The sequence below is a fragment of the Berghia stephanieae genome, chromosome 3, assembly GCF_034508935.2.
Source record: "Berghia stephanieae isolate SIO BIC M18660-M18661 chromosome 3, UCSD_Bste_1.3, whole genome shotgun sequence".
NCBI lineage: Eukaryota > Metazoa > Mollusca > Gastropoda > Nudibranchia > Aeolidiidae > Berghia > Berghia stephanieae.
The window spans coordinates 55,208,655-55,227,567 of NC_088362.1; the positions used below are offsets into that span (position 1 = coordinate 55,208,655).

At 35.1% G+C, this 18,913-nt stretch overlaps 1 protein-coding gene across 2 annotated transcripts in view; it reads right to left on the minus strand.

Moving 5' to 3' along the window:
* LOC144968033 (DNA-directed RNA polymerase III subunit RPC2-like) overlaps nucleotides 1-17,348 on the minus strand; it is a 31,426-nt gene extending 14,078 nt beyond the window's left edge. Inside the window, exons 1-18 of one of the 2 annotated variants that reach the window (XM_078905987.1) lie at nucleotides 17,126-17,348; nucleotides 16,394-16,483; nucleotides 15,087-15,151; nucleotides 14,721-14,796; nucleotides 13,950-14,050; nucleotides 12,874-13,083; nucleotides 12,160-12,241; nucleotides 10,673-10,822; nucleotides 7,712-7,822; nucleotides 6,751-6,936; nucleotides 6,208-6,321; nucleotides 5,345-5,455; nucleotides 4,629-4,718; nucleotides 3,756-3,918; nucleotides 2,564-2,792; nucleotides 1,888-1,986; nucleotides 1,160-1,287; nucleotides 434-519 (exon numbers count right to left, since the gene is read on the minus strand). In XM_078905987.1, the coding sequence (XP_078762113.1) occupies nucleotides 434-519; nucleotides 1,160-1,287; nucleotides 1,888-1,986; nucleotides 2,564-2,792; nucleotides 3,756-3,918; nucleotides 4,629-4,718; nucleotides 5,345-5,455; nucleotides 6,208-6,321; nucleotides 6,751-6,936; nucleotides 7,712-7,822; nucleotides 10,673-10,822; nucleotides 12,160-12,241; nucleotides 12,874-13,083; nucleotides 13,950-14,050; nucleotides 14,721-14,796; nucleotides 15,087-15,151; nucleotides 16,394-16,483; nucleotides 17,126-17,194 (2,160 nt within the window). In that variant the 5' untranslated portion in view covers nucleotides 17,195-17,348. The remainder of the gene's footprint in view (nucleotides 1-433; nucleotides 520-1,159; nucleotides 1,288-1,887; nucleotides 1,987-2,563; nucleotides 2,793-3,755; nucleotides 3,919-4,628; nucleotides 4,719-5,344; nucleotides 5,456-6,207; nucleotides 6,322-6,750; nucleotides 6,937-7,711; nucleotides 7,823-10,672; nucleotides 10,823-12,159; nucleotides 12,242-12,873; nucleotides 13,084-13,949; nucleotides 14,051-14,720; nucleotides 14,797-15,086; nucleotides 15,152-16,393; nucleotides 16,484-17,125) is intronic. The other variant, XM_078905988.1, reaches the window with a different exon arrangement.
* Nucleotides 17,349-18,913: the final 1,565 nt, after the last annotated feature.

The window sequence follows — 18,913 nt, forward strand, 5'->3', positions numbered from 1 at the left end:
GGAGTTTATCCCAGTTTCTGTAGTGTAAAATGGGCAATTGCTTGCTATTTGGATAAGATGCTAGTCTATTGCAATGTTCTGGTCAAATTTGAATGATCATTTGTGTTCTCTAAAGAAAACCATCATGAAACAGCGTTATCCATATTAAGTCACAAGTTCACTTTTCCAATCGTTTTTTGCCCAACTATTTTAAAATATATGCTATATTCACTGTTGAAAACAAGGAGATTGAGGATGAGTTCATGGCGTCATGGTGAGCCACTGGCCTTTGTGTTGGAAGATCTGGGTTTGAATCTGGGATTTTTAAAAATCTCAATTTCACTTGTAATGGCTTAGTCCATTTTGAAAACATCCTTTAAAATATGTGTTGAAAAGGGTAGACTTAAAAGAATGGAAAAATAAAATGACTTTTAACTCTAAGAAAAATAACTACCTTAGATTTGACAAGAGGTGCCTGTGGATATGCCAGTAGATACAACAGGGTGTCAATGCGATTCCTCTGGTTGTAACCAATAGTTCCTGGATAGAGTAGAAGGTAAGATGAGAGATAAGTATTGATTAACGTGAGATCTTAAGTAAGACAGAAATCTGGTACCACTATACAATGTTTTCCTGGTGTTGTGAATTTTGGAAAAGTTATTTTTAGATAAATACAGATAACCCTTTCAGGAGGTCTTTCATTTATCTAAAAAGACATAAGAGCAGACCTACAAAACGCAATACATAAAACAAATCTGCATGGATGAAAAAAAATATATCTGAATTTGACAGCAAAAACATATTTGTATATACCAGATGAATCAGTATATGTTGCAGGTCTGTAACAGCATCATATATTCAAGTCGTCAAAAAGTAATGTAAGCCTCTTCCTCACCATGCTTAATTCCTAAAATGATGCCAAATTTGGCACACTGATGCATCAACATATACTGCGAGCCCCTAAAACTCAAATATTGATATTTGTGCCTACTTCCATTATTCCAGCTTATAAATAACAATATATGATGATTGTATGACATTGTCAACTTATGCAATAATTATTATAATGCTCCATCCATATAGTGCTATCTTTAAAAAAAAATTAAAATGTCAATTCATAAACCCTGTGTCATCAAGATTTTTATAATGAAACCTGGCTTTTTTCAGTGAGATAACTTACCCATAGCCTGTTTACCCATAGCACATTGGTAGGTGTTCCTAGGAGATTGATTGTGATGGGGGTATGGGATAAGGCCTGCACACACACCAAGGATGGTGAAGGGTTCTATTTCCAAATGAGTTGTTTCACTGAAATATTAAATTCAACAATCAGCCCCATAAAGAAAAAAGAAAATAATAATAATAAACAAATCAAAAACAAACAAAAGTTAACCAAAAAAATAGTAATAAACAAACCCAAAACCAACCAAATTTTAAAAAAAGAAAAAGAAAAAAAAAAGACAACCGACACCCCCCCCCCCCCCCAAAAAAAAGCCTAAGAATAAACACTTGTGAAATAAAAAAAATTAATTATGATGTTAAAATAAAACAAATACCACGTGTCCAAAATATGAAAAGATGAACAAAAATCTTGTAAAAACAATCCAAAATTCAATTAATAATATACTGGTCCCTTTGTGACAATCTACTTCCCTATCTCTGGAAGTAATAGATAACAGTTATACCGAACCTAGCGTTAGAAATACTCTTAGCCCATTTATAGAGTCCTAAAAAAAAACAAAATTAAAAAAAAATAATCTAAAATAAAAACTTTTACTCCAACTATACAAGAGTTCCCATAAAGCTGCTTCTCCATATAACATCTTGCTCCTGATTGTATTCCTAATCAAAATATCTTTTCATTGCATTTATACTGTATGTTATGCTTTATTATGAATTTGCACCGACCTAGTGATGTGGGATTCATAGAGAGCAATCATACAATCATTTTCTTCATTCACATCCAGATATTCTACCAGTCCTTCATGAAGGAAATCTTCAAAGCATCTGTAGAATGATTAGACAATACAAAACAAAGAAATGAGATAAGGTAGATAACAATAACACTGATAATAATAATAATAATAATAATAATAAAATAATAATAATAATAATAATAATAATAATAATAATAATGATAATAATAATAAAAATATAAATAGTTCATTCATCCCGAAAGAAGGAAATATGTGTACCATGGTATTTTGGATTATTCTATAACAAGGGGATCTATTTTTATCATAGAACATCATTTAAACAAATGATCTAGAAAAGCAGACATTAGTTGAAAATATGAGCAATTTTAATTAGTTGATAAGGAGGGATAAGTCTTAACTAAAAAAATAAAATTAAAAACCCTGAAAACTCTCTCTTCCTCCCCTTCTCCCCTCACCATCCACATCTCTCTCTCTCTCAAATGTATACACTAATCGTCCTCATCCATGATACAGACATTTAGACAAAGATAGTCAAATTAATGATTTTGAAAAGAGATACTTGTGTCCATAAATTTAGACATCAATAAACACAAAACTGATGAAACTTAAGAGACTGAATATTGTTTCAAGAGGTTGCTTCAATTCACCTGAATTCTCTAGTGAGATCCTTGATATGTTTCGAGGTGACTAAAGGTTTCCTGTTCTCCACAATGATGTAAGGCCGACACACACGTCCTCCGTCTGACGCAATGTATATGCAACGGTGTGACTGGTTGGTGAAGATGGAGACAAAAGCATTGATGTAGCCAGCACGTCTCAGACGTCGGAATGTGGAAACAAGAACTTGAATGTGCTGGGTCATACCCAAAATGTTACCTATGGAGGATACATTCAATGTCATTTAATATAGTACAGTAAACAATAAGACAAACAAAAAGAGTAACCAATGGCATCATTAAAAAAAAACAACAAAAAAACCAAAACAAAATGAGCTTTTATAAAGCGAAATATCCACTAAATGTGCTCAAAGCGCTTTACAAGGGGTCCCTGGCCAACAGCAACACGTCACATGTAGAATGAAACATGACACCTGTTAGGCGACATTACAAACAATGCTGTCAACGGCCAGGTAATCATTTTACACCTGAGTACGGTGAGAGAATGTGAGTAAAGAGCCTTTTCCAAGGACTCAACTATACGCAGAGCGAGGTTCGAACCCAGGACCTTCCGATCTGAAAGTGAGTGTTATACCACAAGACCACATAGCTGCACATTTAGCAGAAGTCCTTTAAAATTATAAGACCCCTGGAGTTTAGAGGTTTCACTCTCTCTCTCTTTTCAACTAATAATCCAGACTCAACCCTCCTACATCAGGATACTAATCATACACCCTGCATCCTAAAAGACGTTCATTTCTCAGATAACTTCTAAAGTCATTTCAACTAAACAAAACAAATATAAAATGAAATGCAGAAATTTCAGTATCAGCATGTATCTGACTTGGTAGTAAAAGTAGAATTTATTGAGAAAAATAATTTCCATTCTATGACATACGGTTTCATTTTCTAACCAAGTAACTGGAAAATAAAAATAATTTTTTTACACAAACGATGTTTAGAACGTCCTTCCAGTATTCCCCTTCTCATTGGGGATGCCTAGGCGAAGTATAAATAGCACACATTACCAACACACGACAGATATTGCTTTGAATCAAGAACGTGCACAATTATTTTTTTTGTCTCTTCTGTAAAATTTTGTCAAAACCAGTTACACGGTTAGAAAATGACAATGACAACATGGTTAGAGAATGACAACATTGACATTTGACAAAATCCATACCATTAAGAAAGACTGTGTAAATATTGGGGTTGCTGACTTCCTCCCTGCTCATTTTCTCTATGTCCTCCACCCCAAGACTGATGGCTATCCTGGAAATAGGTCCTTCGTCAACATCTATGGTGATATGAGTCATCAAAGCCAGGTTTTTTACCAGACCACAAGCCTGATTCATAATGAAATAATGGAAGACGTCAGTCAACATCATCCTACATTCTCACTCTAAAAGTATGAGCATTCTCTTTAACCATTGATCTGGCTTCAATGTTTTGATGGTGCTACTAAACTTATAAAATTTACATTTAAAAAAAAAACAAAACACGAAGGACAGGCCCTCAAATGAATAAAACAAAACAAAAGTTCTTCAACAAATTTCTTGGCTTTCATGAATCACTAATTTTTTTTTTTTTTGGTATTGTAATAGACAAATAATAATCCATACACAAATTCTTGGAATGAGTATCATAACACTAAGTAAATAGAATTCTTTAAATTTTATATTTTTATTACGTACACCATCCATGTATTTCCTCTTCTTTCTGTTGTTAAAAACACAGTTATCAATGAAAATAGAATATTCATAATCTTAAAAAAAACGTGTTTTCAACAACCAGAAAGCTTTGAAAATGATAAAAAATAAAAGTTTAAAAGGTCATTGTATATTCATAAATTAGATGACCATCTTTCACTTCAGGCAGAAGCCATCATAATTAGCAAGTAATCCCTTTATAGACGAAATAAATGAAAAAAAAAAAATCCTGATTGCCTGCATAAAGTATTGGCCATATTATATTGGTGATCACCATGACAAATTCAACCATATTTTTTATTAAAATCAAAAAGTCATAAAATCAAGCTATTCTTGGCTGTTCTTACCTCTCCTTCAGGTGTGTCTGATGGACATAGAAGACCCCACTGTGAAGGCTGAAGGGATCGAGGACCGCTTACTTTTCTGGTTTTCTCAAACTGTAGAAAATAGGAATCATCAAATACATTATATTGAACTTACACTAGGAATAATACGTTGTTACTTCATTTCAATAATGTTTTAGAAATTCTATTATAAACTGTACAATGAAAATTGCATAGTGGGTTGTGACAGGGGAAAATAAGAGATTAAAAGATTGAATACTAAACCACTACTTCACTTAAATCAGGAAGCAATCCTTAGACGGGAGAGATTTTCTTAACAATCTCTCATTTGATGATAAAAGATGGAAACAAAAGTCTTAAGCAGTATGAAGAAAAAAAAACAAATGGCAAAATCTATAGACAACAGATACCTATGTATGTATGTAAAATGTGTTGTCTGTCACTACGTAAGTAATTGAAATTGCTATGTTTTATTTTTCATAGTATTTGTTTGTTTATTTTATGAGTGTAAAGCTCCTAGAACCTGTTGAAATGAAGGTCAGGCACTATACAAATGTCATTTACTATTATCATTGTTATTCTGTAAAGGTGTCAGAAAAAAAAAAATCAAAGGGAGGGGGGAAAATAAAGATTTTAAAAAGTCAATGGGAGATGGTGTAATAAAAAAATATTAAAATATCAAGAAAACAAAACCGATAAAATATGAAAGACAACCTTACCTGACTGTTGATTCGTGTCATCATTCCCAGGGCTGAAATGTAACTGAGACGGGACAAGACTTGTGTCACACCTCCCCTGTCCATCTTGAATCTCTTGATGGTCCAGTTACCCTTAAAGGCAAACAAAGAGAACAAAAAAAGGTCTATTACAACTTTTTGTGCTCTCTAGGTCTTACACTAGTAAAACACTTTAAAATCTGTATACTAAAATAATGGAAGAAAAAAAAAAAAAAGAAGACTATCCAGAGTATGGAACTGATTTACCCTTTATTTCTTATCATTGGTGATATAAGCACCTTGCCTGATCCACAATTTTTCTGTATGAATATCGTCTTATTCATTCCATGATATGAAAGCTATGTATTGATCTGTGATTGTTTTCGAATATTCTTAATACTTATTTAGTCACTTAAATGATTTAGTCCTATAAGCCTTTATCCCACCATATGATACACATTAAAAAACAGTGGAGATTTAAGCCTTTTCTTAAGAGTATCATCAGTACTGCTTATTTGCCTGACTGATATGGGAGGTTTAAAGAATGGGATGTGAACAAGAAAAAAGCCACAAAAATAGGATTCCCTTTATTTGCCCACGTGGGTCAATTTTCTATAGGATCTATCTTTAGAAAAGAAAGAGATAATCCAAGCACCAGCCACAATGTAGTGATATAAAGTAAGCTAAATTTCTTGTCCAAGGGAAAAAAAAATAAGATAACGCTAGTGGGTCTCACAGCAAGGTCTCAATACACATATAATTGGGAAATTATATAGACCGTCGAACAAAGATTGAAAGTGAAAAAAAAAAATACTGGAAACAAAGACATGAAATTCAACATTTCAAAACTATAAAATCTTCCTCACCGTTGCAATAGCATTGGCGAGTCCATTTGATATGGGGTCTGTTCTCATAAACTTGGTGATGTCAAACTCTGTAGCACGAACCTTGGGGATATTTTTGTCTGCAACTTTCTTCAACTGTAAAGTAGGATAGATAATTCCATGTCATAGATTTTTTAGCACTATTATAAATATAAAAATCTGTGCCCAGATGCTAACTTTTTTATTTTTGTATTGCAAAAAAAAAAAAAAAAAAAAAAAAATGAGAAAAATTGCAGTCACTACCTTACATGCAATGTTTGCTTTTCAATCCAACAATAGGCCTTACTCATGAACTATAAATTTCAAGACTCAATTAACATATAATAACTTTAGAGAAACAAAAAATTGTTTTTGAATTGATAGACTGAAGTTTCTTAAAGCATTTCAGGTGACATAAAAAAGTATTACTGTACATGTCCATGATGCTATCTTAAAAAGAAGACAATACTTTGATTTTTTTTTATTACCACAATGTAACTTGATCTAATCATTCATACATTTTTTCTTTTCTCTTATCAAACTTACATCCATGTTATAGAGCTTAAACAAATCCTCAAACAGCAAAGCCAGCAACTGGCCAGCCAACTCCAGCCTCTTGTTGCCGTAATAGTCACTGTCATCAAATTTGACCTTACCAGCCTGGGTCAAAATGATTCGACGGACCATCAAGGCTAGGTAGATGGCTTTTTGTTTGAAATTCCATTCAACTACCTGTGATGGCGATCGAAGATGAGAAATCTAATTAATTAAAAATTAAAAAAAACAAAAAAATCGCAACAAAAAAATAAACAGGAAAAAAAACAAACAATTAAATAAGCAAACTGACAATCTAAATGATTTACTCTTTAAGGCAAGCACAATAATTCTCTAAACTGACTTATTCTATCATTTTTACCAAGAAAGCAGTAAAAGTGACATCACTTGTGCCAAGACAATCTTTTAATAAAACAGATTTGCTGTTGTTTGTGCGGCTATGTGGTCTTGTGGTATGACAATCGACTTTGGATCAGAAGGCCCAGGGTTCAAGTCCCGCTCTGAATGGTGCATAATTGAGTCCTTGGAAAAGGCTCTTTGTCATCTTTCTTTCACCATATCCAGGAGTAAATAGAGTACCTGGCCTTTGACAGTGTAGTCTCATCGAAAAAAAGTGTAATATCGACTAATAGGCATCATGTCTTGTCCCATATGTTAAGCATTGCTAATGGCTAGGGACTCCTTGTAAAGCTTTGTATGATTAGTGGATTTTGTGCTATATAAGTACTCAAGTTATAATCAAGTAAATAATGAGAGAAAATGGGATTTGAAAAAAACCCAATCCTTCTCTCCACTACAGGTTAAATATATTAATCCAATGGATAATTTAAAAATATCCCATTTTACTATTAAACTGATCAAAAGATGGAAAAAACAAAACAAAACAAAACAAATATGATATATTTCCTCAAATGTCAAGATTCTATTTGATAACAATTTAGACTACACTTACAGGGACATGAGCTAAAACAACATTTTTCAAAACATCCCTGGCCTCTTCCAATTTACTTTTTTTGGCTCCATACATTCTCTGACGAACTTTGCTGGCAACAAATTCCAGAGCCTGAAAACGTAAGGGAGTAAAAGTAAGAAATACCACAAAGAGAAATCAATATAATTTATAATTTAATTCAAATAAATACTACAAAACTGCCTGAGGATGTGGACAAACAGAGAAAATTAACAAAAAATGAATAGCCAAACATGTCTGTAGCGACCACCCAAAATAAAGTACCAAAGTGATCAGACAGGTGGTCGCTATATAGATGTAAGCTGATTTTTTTGTGTTTTTGGTATTCTTTCTTGCCTTGTCTGGCACTGTTTCATAAACACTTTTCTCAGATCTTTATCTTACACCAGTGCCTGCTCCTTAATTTGACACTTTGATATAGTGTAAATAACACTGATCTGATTTTTTAAATGTGAAATTTGTCAGAAAAAAAAAAAAGGAATCACAATTTGTTTAAAATACTCATTTTAAGTAAAAGGACACTCACCTCAAGAGCAAAGGGGATGGATCTGACCCAAAGTTTGTTTTTGACCCTTCTCTCTATCCATTAGTGATTGAGTGGCTAGATCTATAATGTCAGTTGGAAAGCACTTTATGATAGATTTGTTTCCTGATCTTGTCCATATTTAGCACTGCAGGAACTGGGATAAATTTAGACTCTATGGGCCTCATGGCTCTGAAGTACTGATCAGCATTTTACTAAATAATGTGGAGATTGTTTTTTAAAAAACGAAAAAAAAAGTCATTCAGGCCCATGAGTTTATACAAGTTTCTGCAGCTTGAAACAGGGGTGAGAATGACTGGTCACAAAAAAGGAGGAAATTTTTCATCGTGAAGATCATGACCCATTTATGCGACCATAACCTATAGATTTGAATTTCACTAAAATTTACTGAGATGCGATCCAAAATTTGTCTTGCAGCAATTTCTGACACAACTCGGTGGAATTTCAAAAGTTGAAAGTGTAATTACAACATTTGGTGGTTGTAGTAGGGATGATGATGTGGTGGTGGTTGTAGTAATAACAGTGGTAGGGATGATGAGGTAGTGATTGTAGTAGTAGTATGGATGATTGTGTGGTGGTGGTTTTAGTAGCTGTGGTAGGAATGATGACGTGGTGGTAGTTGTTGTAGTAGTGGTGGTAGGGATGATGTTGTGGTGATTGTAGTAGTGGTGGTGGTAGGGATGACGGTTGTAGTAGTGGTAGGGATGATGATGTGGTGGTGGTTGTAGTTGTGGTAGTAGGGTTGATGATGTGGTGGTGGTTGTAGTAGTGGAGATGGTAGGGATGATGGTGTGGTGGTGGTTGTAGTAGTAGTAGTAGTGGTGGTTGGTGTGATGGTGGTGGTAATAGTAGTGGTGGTAGGGATGATGATGTGGTGGTGGTTGAAGTAGTGGTAGTAGGGTTGATGATGTGGTGGTGGTTGTAGTAGTAGTTGTGTTAGGAAAGATGATGTGGTGGTAGTTGTGGTAGTGGTGCTAGGGATGATGGTGTGGTGGTGGTAGGGGTGATGTGGTAGTGGTGGTAGGGATGATGATGTGGTGGTGATTGTAGTAGTGGTGGTGGTGGGGATGATGATATGATGGTGGTTGTAGTAGTGGTAGTAGGGTTGATGATGTGGTGGTAGTTGTAGTAGTAGTGGTGGTAGGGATGATGTGGTGCTATTTGTAGCAGTAGTAGTAGTAGTAGTAGTAGTAGTAGGGATAATGATGTGGTGGTGATTGTAATAGTAGCGGTGGTAGAGATGTTGATGTAGTGGTTTTGGTGAGTGTTTTTTTATTCAGTGATGATAAAAGCAATTTGTTAAAAAGGAGGAAAGTTTCTCGGTCTATCGATCAAACACAAGCAATGAAACCTAGTAGTTATTCAGCTTATAAATACAACCCAAGAATCTCTCAAATTTAAAGCCATAGTCCAAAGGTAAAAAGAAAAAAGATTAAACTAAGCCAATCACCATTGCTTTATTCTAATATTATCTCTATATACCAGATGATTTAATGGATAGTTGCGAAAGAAAGAGAGAGAGATAGGGGGGAGGGAGAGAGGAGGGGGGGGGGGGGGGGGGGACTTCTTTAACAGAATAATTTATGTATTGACATTTTGAATTCTATATCAGAAAAAAAAAAAAAGAAAAAAAAAAGAGAGAGAGAGAGAGAGAGAGAGAGAGAGAGAGAGAGAGAGAGAGAGAGAGAGAGAGAGAGAGAGAGAGAGAGAGAGAGAGAGAGAGAGAGAGAGAGAGAGAATATTAAAAAGGCAATAGTAACCTACAACAGGGGAAAAAATCCAGACCCATTTGTCCATCCCCTTCCACCATCAACTAACTAATCAAAGAACACTACTGGTCTTCTGTGTCAATTGTGACATCTGGTGCCATACTGTCTGGCCCAACGTCATAAAAACGGGACTGTCACCAAATTTCACGAGACTGAGCACAGGTGTCAAAATATGACATAAGACATAATGGTGATTTTGAGGAAAATGTTTGACACGGCAAATTTGAAAAAGGAGGAAATGTGATGGGATGGGCGGAGATAAACTACCATTTAGGCGGGATTCTCAGCCCTGATGAAATGAACAAGAGCAATTGCTTGCTGTCCTTTGGATAGGACGCTAGTCTATCGCAAAATATTTTCCACCAGATCAAACAGTCCCACCTACCCAGTTGCAGAGCACCCAGAACTGATCTAAGTCACTATACGTATGAAGCAAGTGCTCTATCAATTGAGTATCGGGACCCCTATATGGAGATTGTAATGAGATAGAAACTCTGACATCTCTCATGTGTCATTTAAATTTACCACCCTCCACCTATCTTCTCACCTGAGTGGGTGTGAACGTCTAATTTTTGTGACATTCCCTTTCAGATGTCGTTTAAATTAACCATCCCCCATCTATCTTCTCACCTGAGTGGGTGTGAACACCTGATTTTTGTGACATTCCTCTAGGCAAGGTGACAAAGCCTCCAGGACATCTTCCTCTGTGCCGACCATCATGACAATGTCCTGGTCACATGCCACTCCCATGGCCTTAAAGGCGATGGCTATTGGGATATCCTGTGATAAAGTCAAAATTTGATAAGGCTTATTACATCTTAAAATAGATTTGAATTTGAATGCAATAGTTTCATAAATCTATATCTACAGCTAAGACAATCTTTGAATTAAATAACATGTAAAGCCAGAAAATCTGTTTATGTTTAGGGGTTTTTACAGCGCTTGTGACACAATTAGGTCATTCCAGTGTCAGTAAAAAGGGAGATGATAGAGGAAAATTTTTGACAAAGGGGACTGGTTCAAGTAGGGAACAGAAGAATCCAAGAACAATCCACCAATGTACCTATTTTGAAATTATCATCTAGGCACAACTTACAGTCTCCTTCTGTATGTGGGTTTTCAATGTCAAATTAATATATATATAGCATTCAAGTATCAATGGTATGAGTTTATTTATAATACACACCATTTCTGCCCACCATATCAATAGTACAAATACACAAAACTGTGCGTAAACTTATAATTTTATAGTCTGTTAGAGAGAATTTAGTGAGCAGTAATCACCCAACTGAAGATAGAAAGCTGCGAAAATCAGAGGTAAATTGAAGTTATATTACAAAAAAACTTTATGAGCGAGAGGATGTTTACTGACTTGACACAGCCTGATATGCAATGTTTGCTATTAAAACCCTTTTGCTACTCCAGAAGTTTCCTGTCTTTGTATTTCAGAGGGATTTGCGCCTCCTTGATTCACCGTCTCTACAGAAGTCATGTTAGGCATTTTCTAGTGAAGTGGTTCGAGGCTATCACCCGTGGGTAGTCCAACTGAATCCTGGTAACTACTGTGAGCTCCAGCCAGCAGTAGGCTAAACATCACTCTGAGCACTTGGCGGTATAACTGGGAATGGGAGAAGAGTCTGGCCTCTTTAATATGTGGCATGTAGGCCCACCGTGGAACTCACCCTTGTGTCCATGCACCAGCCTCCCAGCTATGGGTAAATAGCAAATCCCAAGTAGATTGGGCTTGTGAGCTTGGAAGGCAGTCACTCTAAGAGAGAGACAACTCTGATTTCAAACTCGGGCAGACGGAGCTCTTTAGTATTGGAATACAATCATCTAAGGGAAGGAAACTCTGAAAGAAAAGACCCCGAGTGCCCCACTGCCTTGTGGGTAGGTCTTGGATGACCAAATGAAGCAGATCCTAACAGTAAAGCAGGACGAAGACGGAGCTACTCGGCTAAAAGGCTCAAAAAGCCTGGACAGGCGTTGTTGGGGGCAGGTATTCAACCCAGCGAGCATCCAATCAATGAAGGCACTTACTGCACAGTGTTTGAATAACTAATTGTCTGGAAACATTGAGAGGATGATACAAAATTAATGAAAATCATAAATGTTACCTCTGAGAAAATATTGTGCTTCAGATAAAATCTTCCTTTCTTGCAGTAGACATACGATTTACTCTTCCTCTCATGTGTAGAACTGTGGATGCAGACACAGCAAAGAGTAAGTTGAGGAGCAGAAAACATAAAAAACAATACAAATAAAATACCGATCTGTACAAATCTGAAAATCATATAAATTAAAACACAAAAAAACCCCAAAAAACGCCCCCCAAAAAACAGAACAACCCATCAACCCCAAATTAAAACAAAAACAAAACAAAGAAGGTCTAAATTACAATATTAAATAAATTCATTTCTACAAGAACATGATACATGAGCAATAGAGTGTGATGAGTAAGCTTAATAATATAGTATGACATGATATAATATTATATCAGATTGTAAAGTTGGTACAGTATTTTTAGAGACGAGACTTACCTCTCAACAGATGTAGTGCTCATATTGCAAAAAATCAAATGGTGTTTTTATTTCTGTCTACTAAACAACATTCCAGTAATTTGTTTACTAACAGACTTACAGCTTATATTGCAAGATTAAGTGAAAGGCATAATTCTACCTGCTTTAATTTTCCCTTTTAAAAAACAATCAATTACCTTCAGATATAATAGAGCTTATATTGAAACATTAAATGACATATGTGTTTTTAACCTTCTTTTCTAAAAAATGGTGATTTAATAAAAGGGTTACAATGAAAATCATAACACTCACCTGGTGACTGAACATTCTATGTTTCCTTTACTGTCTTTGTCAACCATCATTCTGTTTTTGGACAACTGTTCCTGGATGAGAATAACCTTTTCCGTGCCCCGAATGATGAAGTATCCACCTGGATCCATTGGACACTCGTTGAGTTGAGCCATCTCCGATGTGGATTTCCCAGTCAGAACACAATTGGAACTACGAAGCATGATGGGCATTCTGAAATATGGAGCAAATGTAGAGAAACTAATATATACACGGATATGAAATTTGAATATAATATGCCCCAATGAACTGATAAACATATAAAAAATTCGACATCAGAAATAAAGAAAAAAAAGAAAAGAAGAATCAGAAAGAGAGGAGTGAGAAGAGAGAGAGAGAGAGAGAGAGAGAGAGAGAGACAGAGAGAGAGAGAGAGAGAGAGAGAGGAGAGAGAGAAGAGAGAGAGAGAGAGAGAGAGAGAGAGAGAGAGAGAGGGGGGGGGAGGGTGGTAGGAAGAGGAAAGACAATAAGTAAGAAAGAAAGTTTTCAAAAAGAAACGAAAGCCCATAAAATTTAATGCAACTTGAAATTTTATCAAAAGAAAAAAATAAATTAAAAGAGATCAAGAGTTTCTCCATTCCAGGCAACATAACCCCAAGGCAAAATTCCTGTTGAATTTCAATTTAAGAAAAATCACAGAGCTTTTCTCAATTTTGAATGAATTTGTGTTCTTAACTATTAATTTTATTTTTTTAAAATATCAGTGAAAATAATTTAACACAGATTTGAGCTTAAATAATGGCTTGCAACTATTTTTTCCATTATTATTTTTTTAAAATAAGTTTTTCTTTATCATTAACATTTTTCTTTTCTTCAATCAAAAATATTTGAGTCCAATCCAAAAGCACAGCAGTGAATGCAACTGACATATTTGAAAAAATTTAATCTGAAATTTGCATGCATTTAAAAAATAGTTGCAAATATTAGTGACAATTTAAAAAAAAAAATCCCTTCATAATGACACAATCAACTAAATTCGGCTAGTAATATCAAGTATGCTTCTATTTAAATTCAAAACAACAAAATCATTTTTTACCTACCTTCCAATCTCCACATTTTTCTTGATGAAAGGTTCCTTGCCTCTAATGAACTGTATATCCACAGTGATTGGGGCTGAGTAATTAATATCTCGAAGGCGACACTGTAGGACAAAAGGGAAGACTTCATATTACATAGGAATCTCTAGTTTATAAATATTGACAATTTCACTAGAAAATATAATGAATGGCATTGATAGATCAACTAGCCTGATAAATTGGGATAAATATGATATCCTATGTACTGGAATGTACTTCGCGATAGAATAGTGTACTATCCAAAGACAGCAAGCAATTGCTATTGTCCTTTTCACGCTATAGAAACTGGGATAAACAGCTCCATGGACCTAATGGCTCTGATGGACTAATTTATACCTTTTCTAACTATCAATCTTTTTTTTTAAATTGTAAATTGAATAGGCAATACACTTGGGTATGAGTTTAAAAAAAAAATTACAATTTAGAGTGATCATTGTCTTTCGGAAACAAATAATTCATTGTGAGGATTGTGTTCTTAAAAGTTCTGAGATGCACATTCCTCCCACCAAATCCAAGCATCAGTAACACACTTTATAGTCACCTGGAACAACTACAAAAGACGTCTAACTTCTACGTCATGGCACAAGACCGAAGGGCTAGAGCTCAGGTGGTCGCTGGTTCGGATAAGTAAGTAAGTTCTTAAAAGTTTAAATGAACAAGACATTGACATTGCCCAGTTTGCAGAGTATTTGGTCAAAGCAATCATAGTTTGTTAAAAATAAAATAGCAACTCACCTCATGTGGAGATATTGATTGAGCTACACCAAGGCTTTCTTGCACATTTGGCATTCCCACATAAATGTTTAAGTATCTGATGATAGAAAAGCAAAATAATCTAAAATATTTGAATTCCTTGAACCATTTGCCTCTTAAATGGAAAAGAGTAAAAAAAAAAAAAAATTCTTTCACGTCAACTTTCAATTGCTTAAAATACATCAGGAGGAAAATGCTATAATTTAATTCTTTGTAAATAACAAATTGAGTTTGAACATAACGTAACCACAGAGACTTAGACTAGTCCCTTTTATTTTTTTCAATATATGACACACTACAAATAAAATCCAACAAAACCAAAGAATAAAAAATAAATTCACAACATACTTCAAATAAAAATTTGGGTCAGCGTCACTCAAGATTTTATCGTTTACTTTCATGATTTTCTTGATCTGGAAAAGAAATTTAAAAATAGATAAAATTCATATATCAACTTTGAAGAAATAAATTGCAGAGCCTATTCAAAATAAACAGTTACCTTTTCCTTTAGTTCCACTGTAACTGTCAAAAAATGACTTTTCTGAATCTGTAAAGTTCTTCCTACCATATCTGAGCTTGAGCAAAACTTTGGAGATAACTAACTGTTTTCTAATTTTCCATCATTTTGAAAGAAAAATTAAGTACAAATACAAAACATAAGGAATCATATAACTTATAGTGACTAAGTGGATTAACCTGTGATCTCAATAATAATAATAATAATAATAATAATAATAATAATAATAATAATAATAATAATAATAATAATAATAATAATAATAATAAGGCACTGTATTTGTTGAGCGCTCTACCATATTACGAGGAAATGTTCAGAATGCTTTTCGGGGGACATCTCAATTTGGAAAAAAAAAACAAAATCTTAAGGATGCTTATCAAACATGTCTTCCAATGAACACTGCTGTAATTCTTTTGGAAGTTTGTTCTAGAGGGTTGGGACATGTTTACAAAAAGATTGTCGCCACATGACATGTAAGAGCTCTTTCCTCCAGTATCAAGCAATTTTCCATCGGATAATGAGCAATGGGATCGAGTTAATGTATAAAACTGCAGTTTTTTGTAAAGATAAGTTGGCTGACATGTGTTGAGACATTTAAAACACAATACCAGAACTTTGTACAATATTCACATCTTAACAGGAAGCCAATGAGAGATGACTCATGATGTATCTTGCTGCATTTAAGGACTTGCTGTGATCTAAATTCTAAAAACTTGGTTTTAAAGCTTTCTTTTTGTATGCATGGTACCCTATTGTATGGTTGTATGTACATGTCTGTATAGTGTATGAATGATTTCTTGTTGGTGTCTGTATTTGTTTCAACTTGTTTGATGGTAAGTTAAGTGTATGTGTCTATGCCTGCTGTCTTTGGTTAAAATGAAAAGATTTTAAATCCCAGACTTGCCAACTTTTCATTGACAAAATTCGGGAAAACGTGAAATCTGGGATTTGGAGGAGGGGAACGAGGTGTGGTGTGGTGGAAGGGGTGGTGGCGATGATGATGGTTTTCCTGGAAAATAAAATACAGTGGTCTCCATTTATAAGTACATCATACGATATTTTAATTGATAATTTTATTGACATGAAAACATGAATGTGGGAAAACAAACAGCAAGGTGCACATTTTTTTAGAACTAACCTCAACATTGATGAAGTAGTTGAAGGAATCAATGTGTTGTTTCACTAGCCCTTTGGTCTTTAAAAATGCTGGAAGGAGTCGCCATTTTTCCTTTGGATCAAAATGGTATGGAAATCTTATAATATACATTCATAAATAAATTGCAGTGGTTTAAAAATTGTAATGCATAAATCTCTTCAGGTGCATAATATTTGTCCACTACTATTTGTTGATAGCAAGTGTTAAAAACAAATGTTCCAGCAAATGCATATTTACATTTGTTTTGCCAACAATCAAAATTATATAATAATCTGGAATAGCTGCAGTTCATAGAACCTGAACTGTTCTGGAAATAATTGAATGCGAGTTTTCCCTTGATTGTCGAACAAAAGTTGCAGTTTGATATTACTGGAAAATTTTTTTTTTCCTGAGAGCAAATGGCAAATTATAACTGAATCAGTACTGAACTGGAGATTTACTTTGCTATCTACTTTATTTGCTTCCAATTTTAATTTGGGAGCAAATAAAGTATAACGTATCTTAACCAACAGTAAATCTCCAGTTCAGTACTGATTGTTATTCGGTTATCGTTTGCCATGTGCTCTCAGGAAAAAAAAATCAGTTTTTTCCAGTAAGATCAAACTGCAACTTTTGTTCAACACTTATATTCAAAACAAAGGACAGAGAGATTCTAGGTCTCGACTGAGACTGAGAGTGAGGATAGCAGACCGAAAAATCAAAACTAAAACTCACCTCCACACTTTTCACCGGGGCCGCAATCTTTTCTTTGTCATGTCTCATCATATCCTCCAAAGACTCCATAATTGTTTTGTGTAGATATTAAACCTGTACAAATTATAAGTAAAAATATATTTGTTTACTCGTTAGCGTTCATTTATTTACTGACATATCTTGCAACATGTTGCAAAGACTCAACTCCAGTCAATTTTCTACTTTCGTTTCTGATCTAGAATGCAGGGCTGCCAGATGGCCATTTTGTTATGACCATATTTATGGTTGTGGCCAATATAGACTTCAAAGTGATCAAATAAATTCTCACGTGGTTAGACACTATTAACATATAAAAAGATGTAGAGAGGGCACGTAATCCCCTCCCTCCTTTAAAAATCTTAGGTTTGATAAACAAAAAAACTTGTTTTGTTAAAAAAGAAATAGAAACGAGATACTCTGTGTGGCCAATTTTGGCCACGCACGTAGCTATCTGACAGGCCTATTTTGTGATGAAACGAGTTGTTAAAGGACATCAGTTTCAGCAGTATTAATTAACAGGGGAAACGATCCTTGAATTTTCAACTTGGAAAAAAATAGAATATAGTGGATTATATCCCTTTGACTGATTTGCTATGCAGGGTGTTCATAAATTTCGAAGGCAGATTTTATATTGAATCGAAACGACGTGTACTTATTTGGAAGTCTAATAACCCAAGTGTCAATTTGTCATTTACTTTACTTTACTGTTACAGCTGTAGTCAGGCTAGTCGCCTATCAGCCGGTAGTTACTCTGCGTTGGACTGACTTAAGTTGATCTTCATCTCCTTTATATCGGGAATGCCATACTACATTTCCATATTCAAGGTGAGGTCGAATGATTGATGTGTACAGGGCTGGTAGGGACGTGCTGTCCAATGTTCTGAAGCCTCTCCTTAGAAGTGCGAGGAGCCTACTTGCCTTTTCAACTTGGATGTATACATGTTATCTGAACTTCAGGTCTTTGTCGAAGTTTACTCCCAGATCTTTATCGAGTTGCACAGTCTCCAAGGGAATGTGTTGTCCATTTGACACCATTTTATGTTCATGACCTTACACTTGGCAGCATTAAATTTCAATTGCCACACATCTGACCAAGACTGCAATCTGTTTCAAACTTCCTGGAGTGTGACTACCTGGTCGGGTACACGGGCAAATATTGTTGTGTTATCTGCGAAAAGGAAGGATGTGGAGTGGACAGTTTCTTGTAGGTCATTTGCAAAGCATACAAACAGGAATGGCCCAAGTACACTTCCCTGTGGGATGCCAGATTGCACTCCCCCCAAGAGGATTCTTCTCCATTCACGACAACTCGCTGTTTCCGAATTGTCAGGAAATCTCGCACCCACGCCAAAACCTGACCCTCTATACATAGCTCTTTAGTTTCCTCGGCAGACGCTCATGCGGTACTGTGTCAAATGCTTTTGCAAAATCTACGTAAATTGTATCGACACTGCCACCATCCTCTATAATCCTTGTCTACGTATCAAGCACAGCGATTAGATTCGTTGAGTAACTTTTTCCATTCATGAAGCCATGCTGATATTCACTGAATAGACAGTTTTCTTGGAAGTGTTTGATGAAATGGTCCCTCAATATTGACTCCGTTATCTTACAAACTATACTGGTTAGGCTCACTAGGCGGTAGTTACCAGGAACTGTCTTTTTGCCCTTCTTAAAAATTGGCGAAACATTAGCCAGTTTCCATTCTGATGGTATGGCTCTCTCTTCAATAGATCTATTCATCGGGATTGTTAGTGGGAGGGCTAGCTC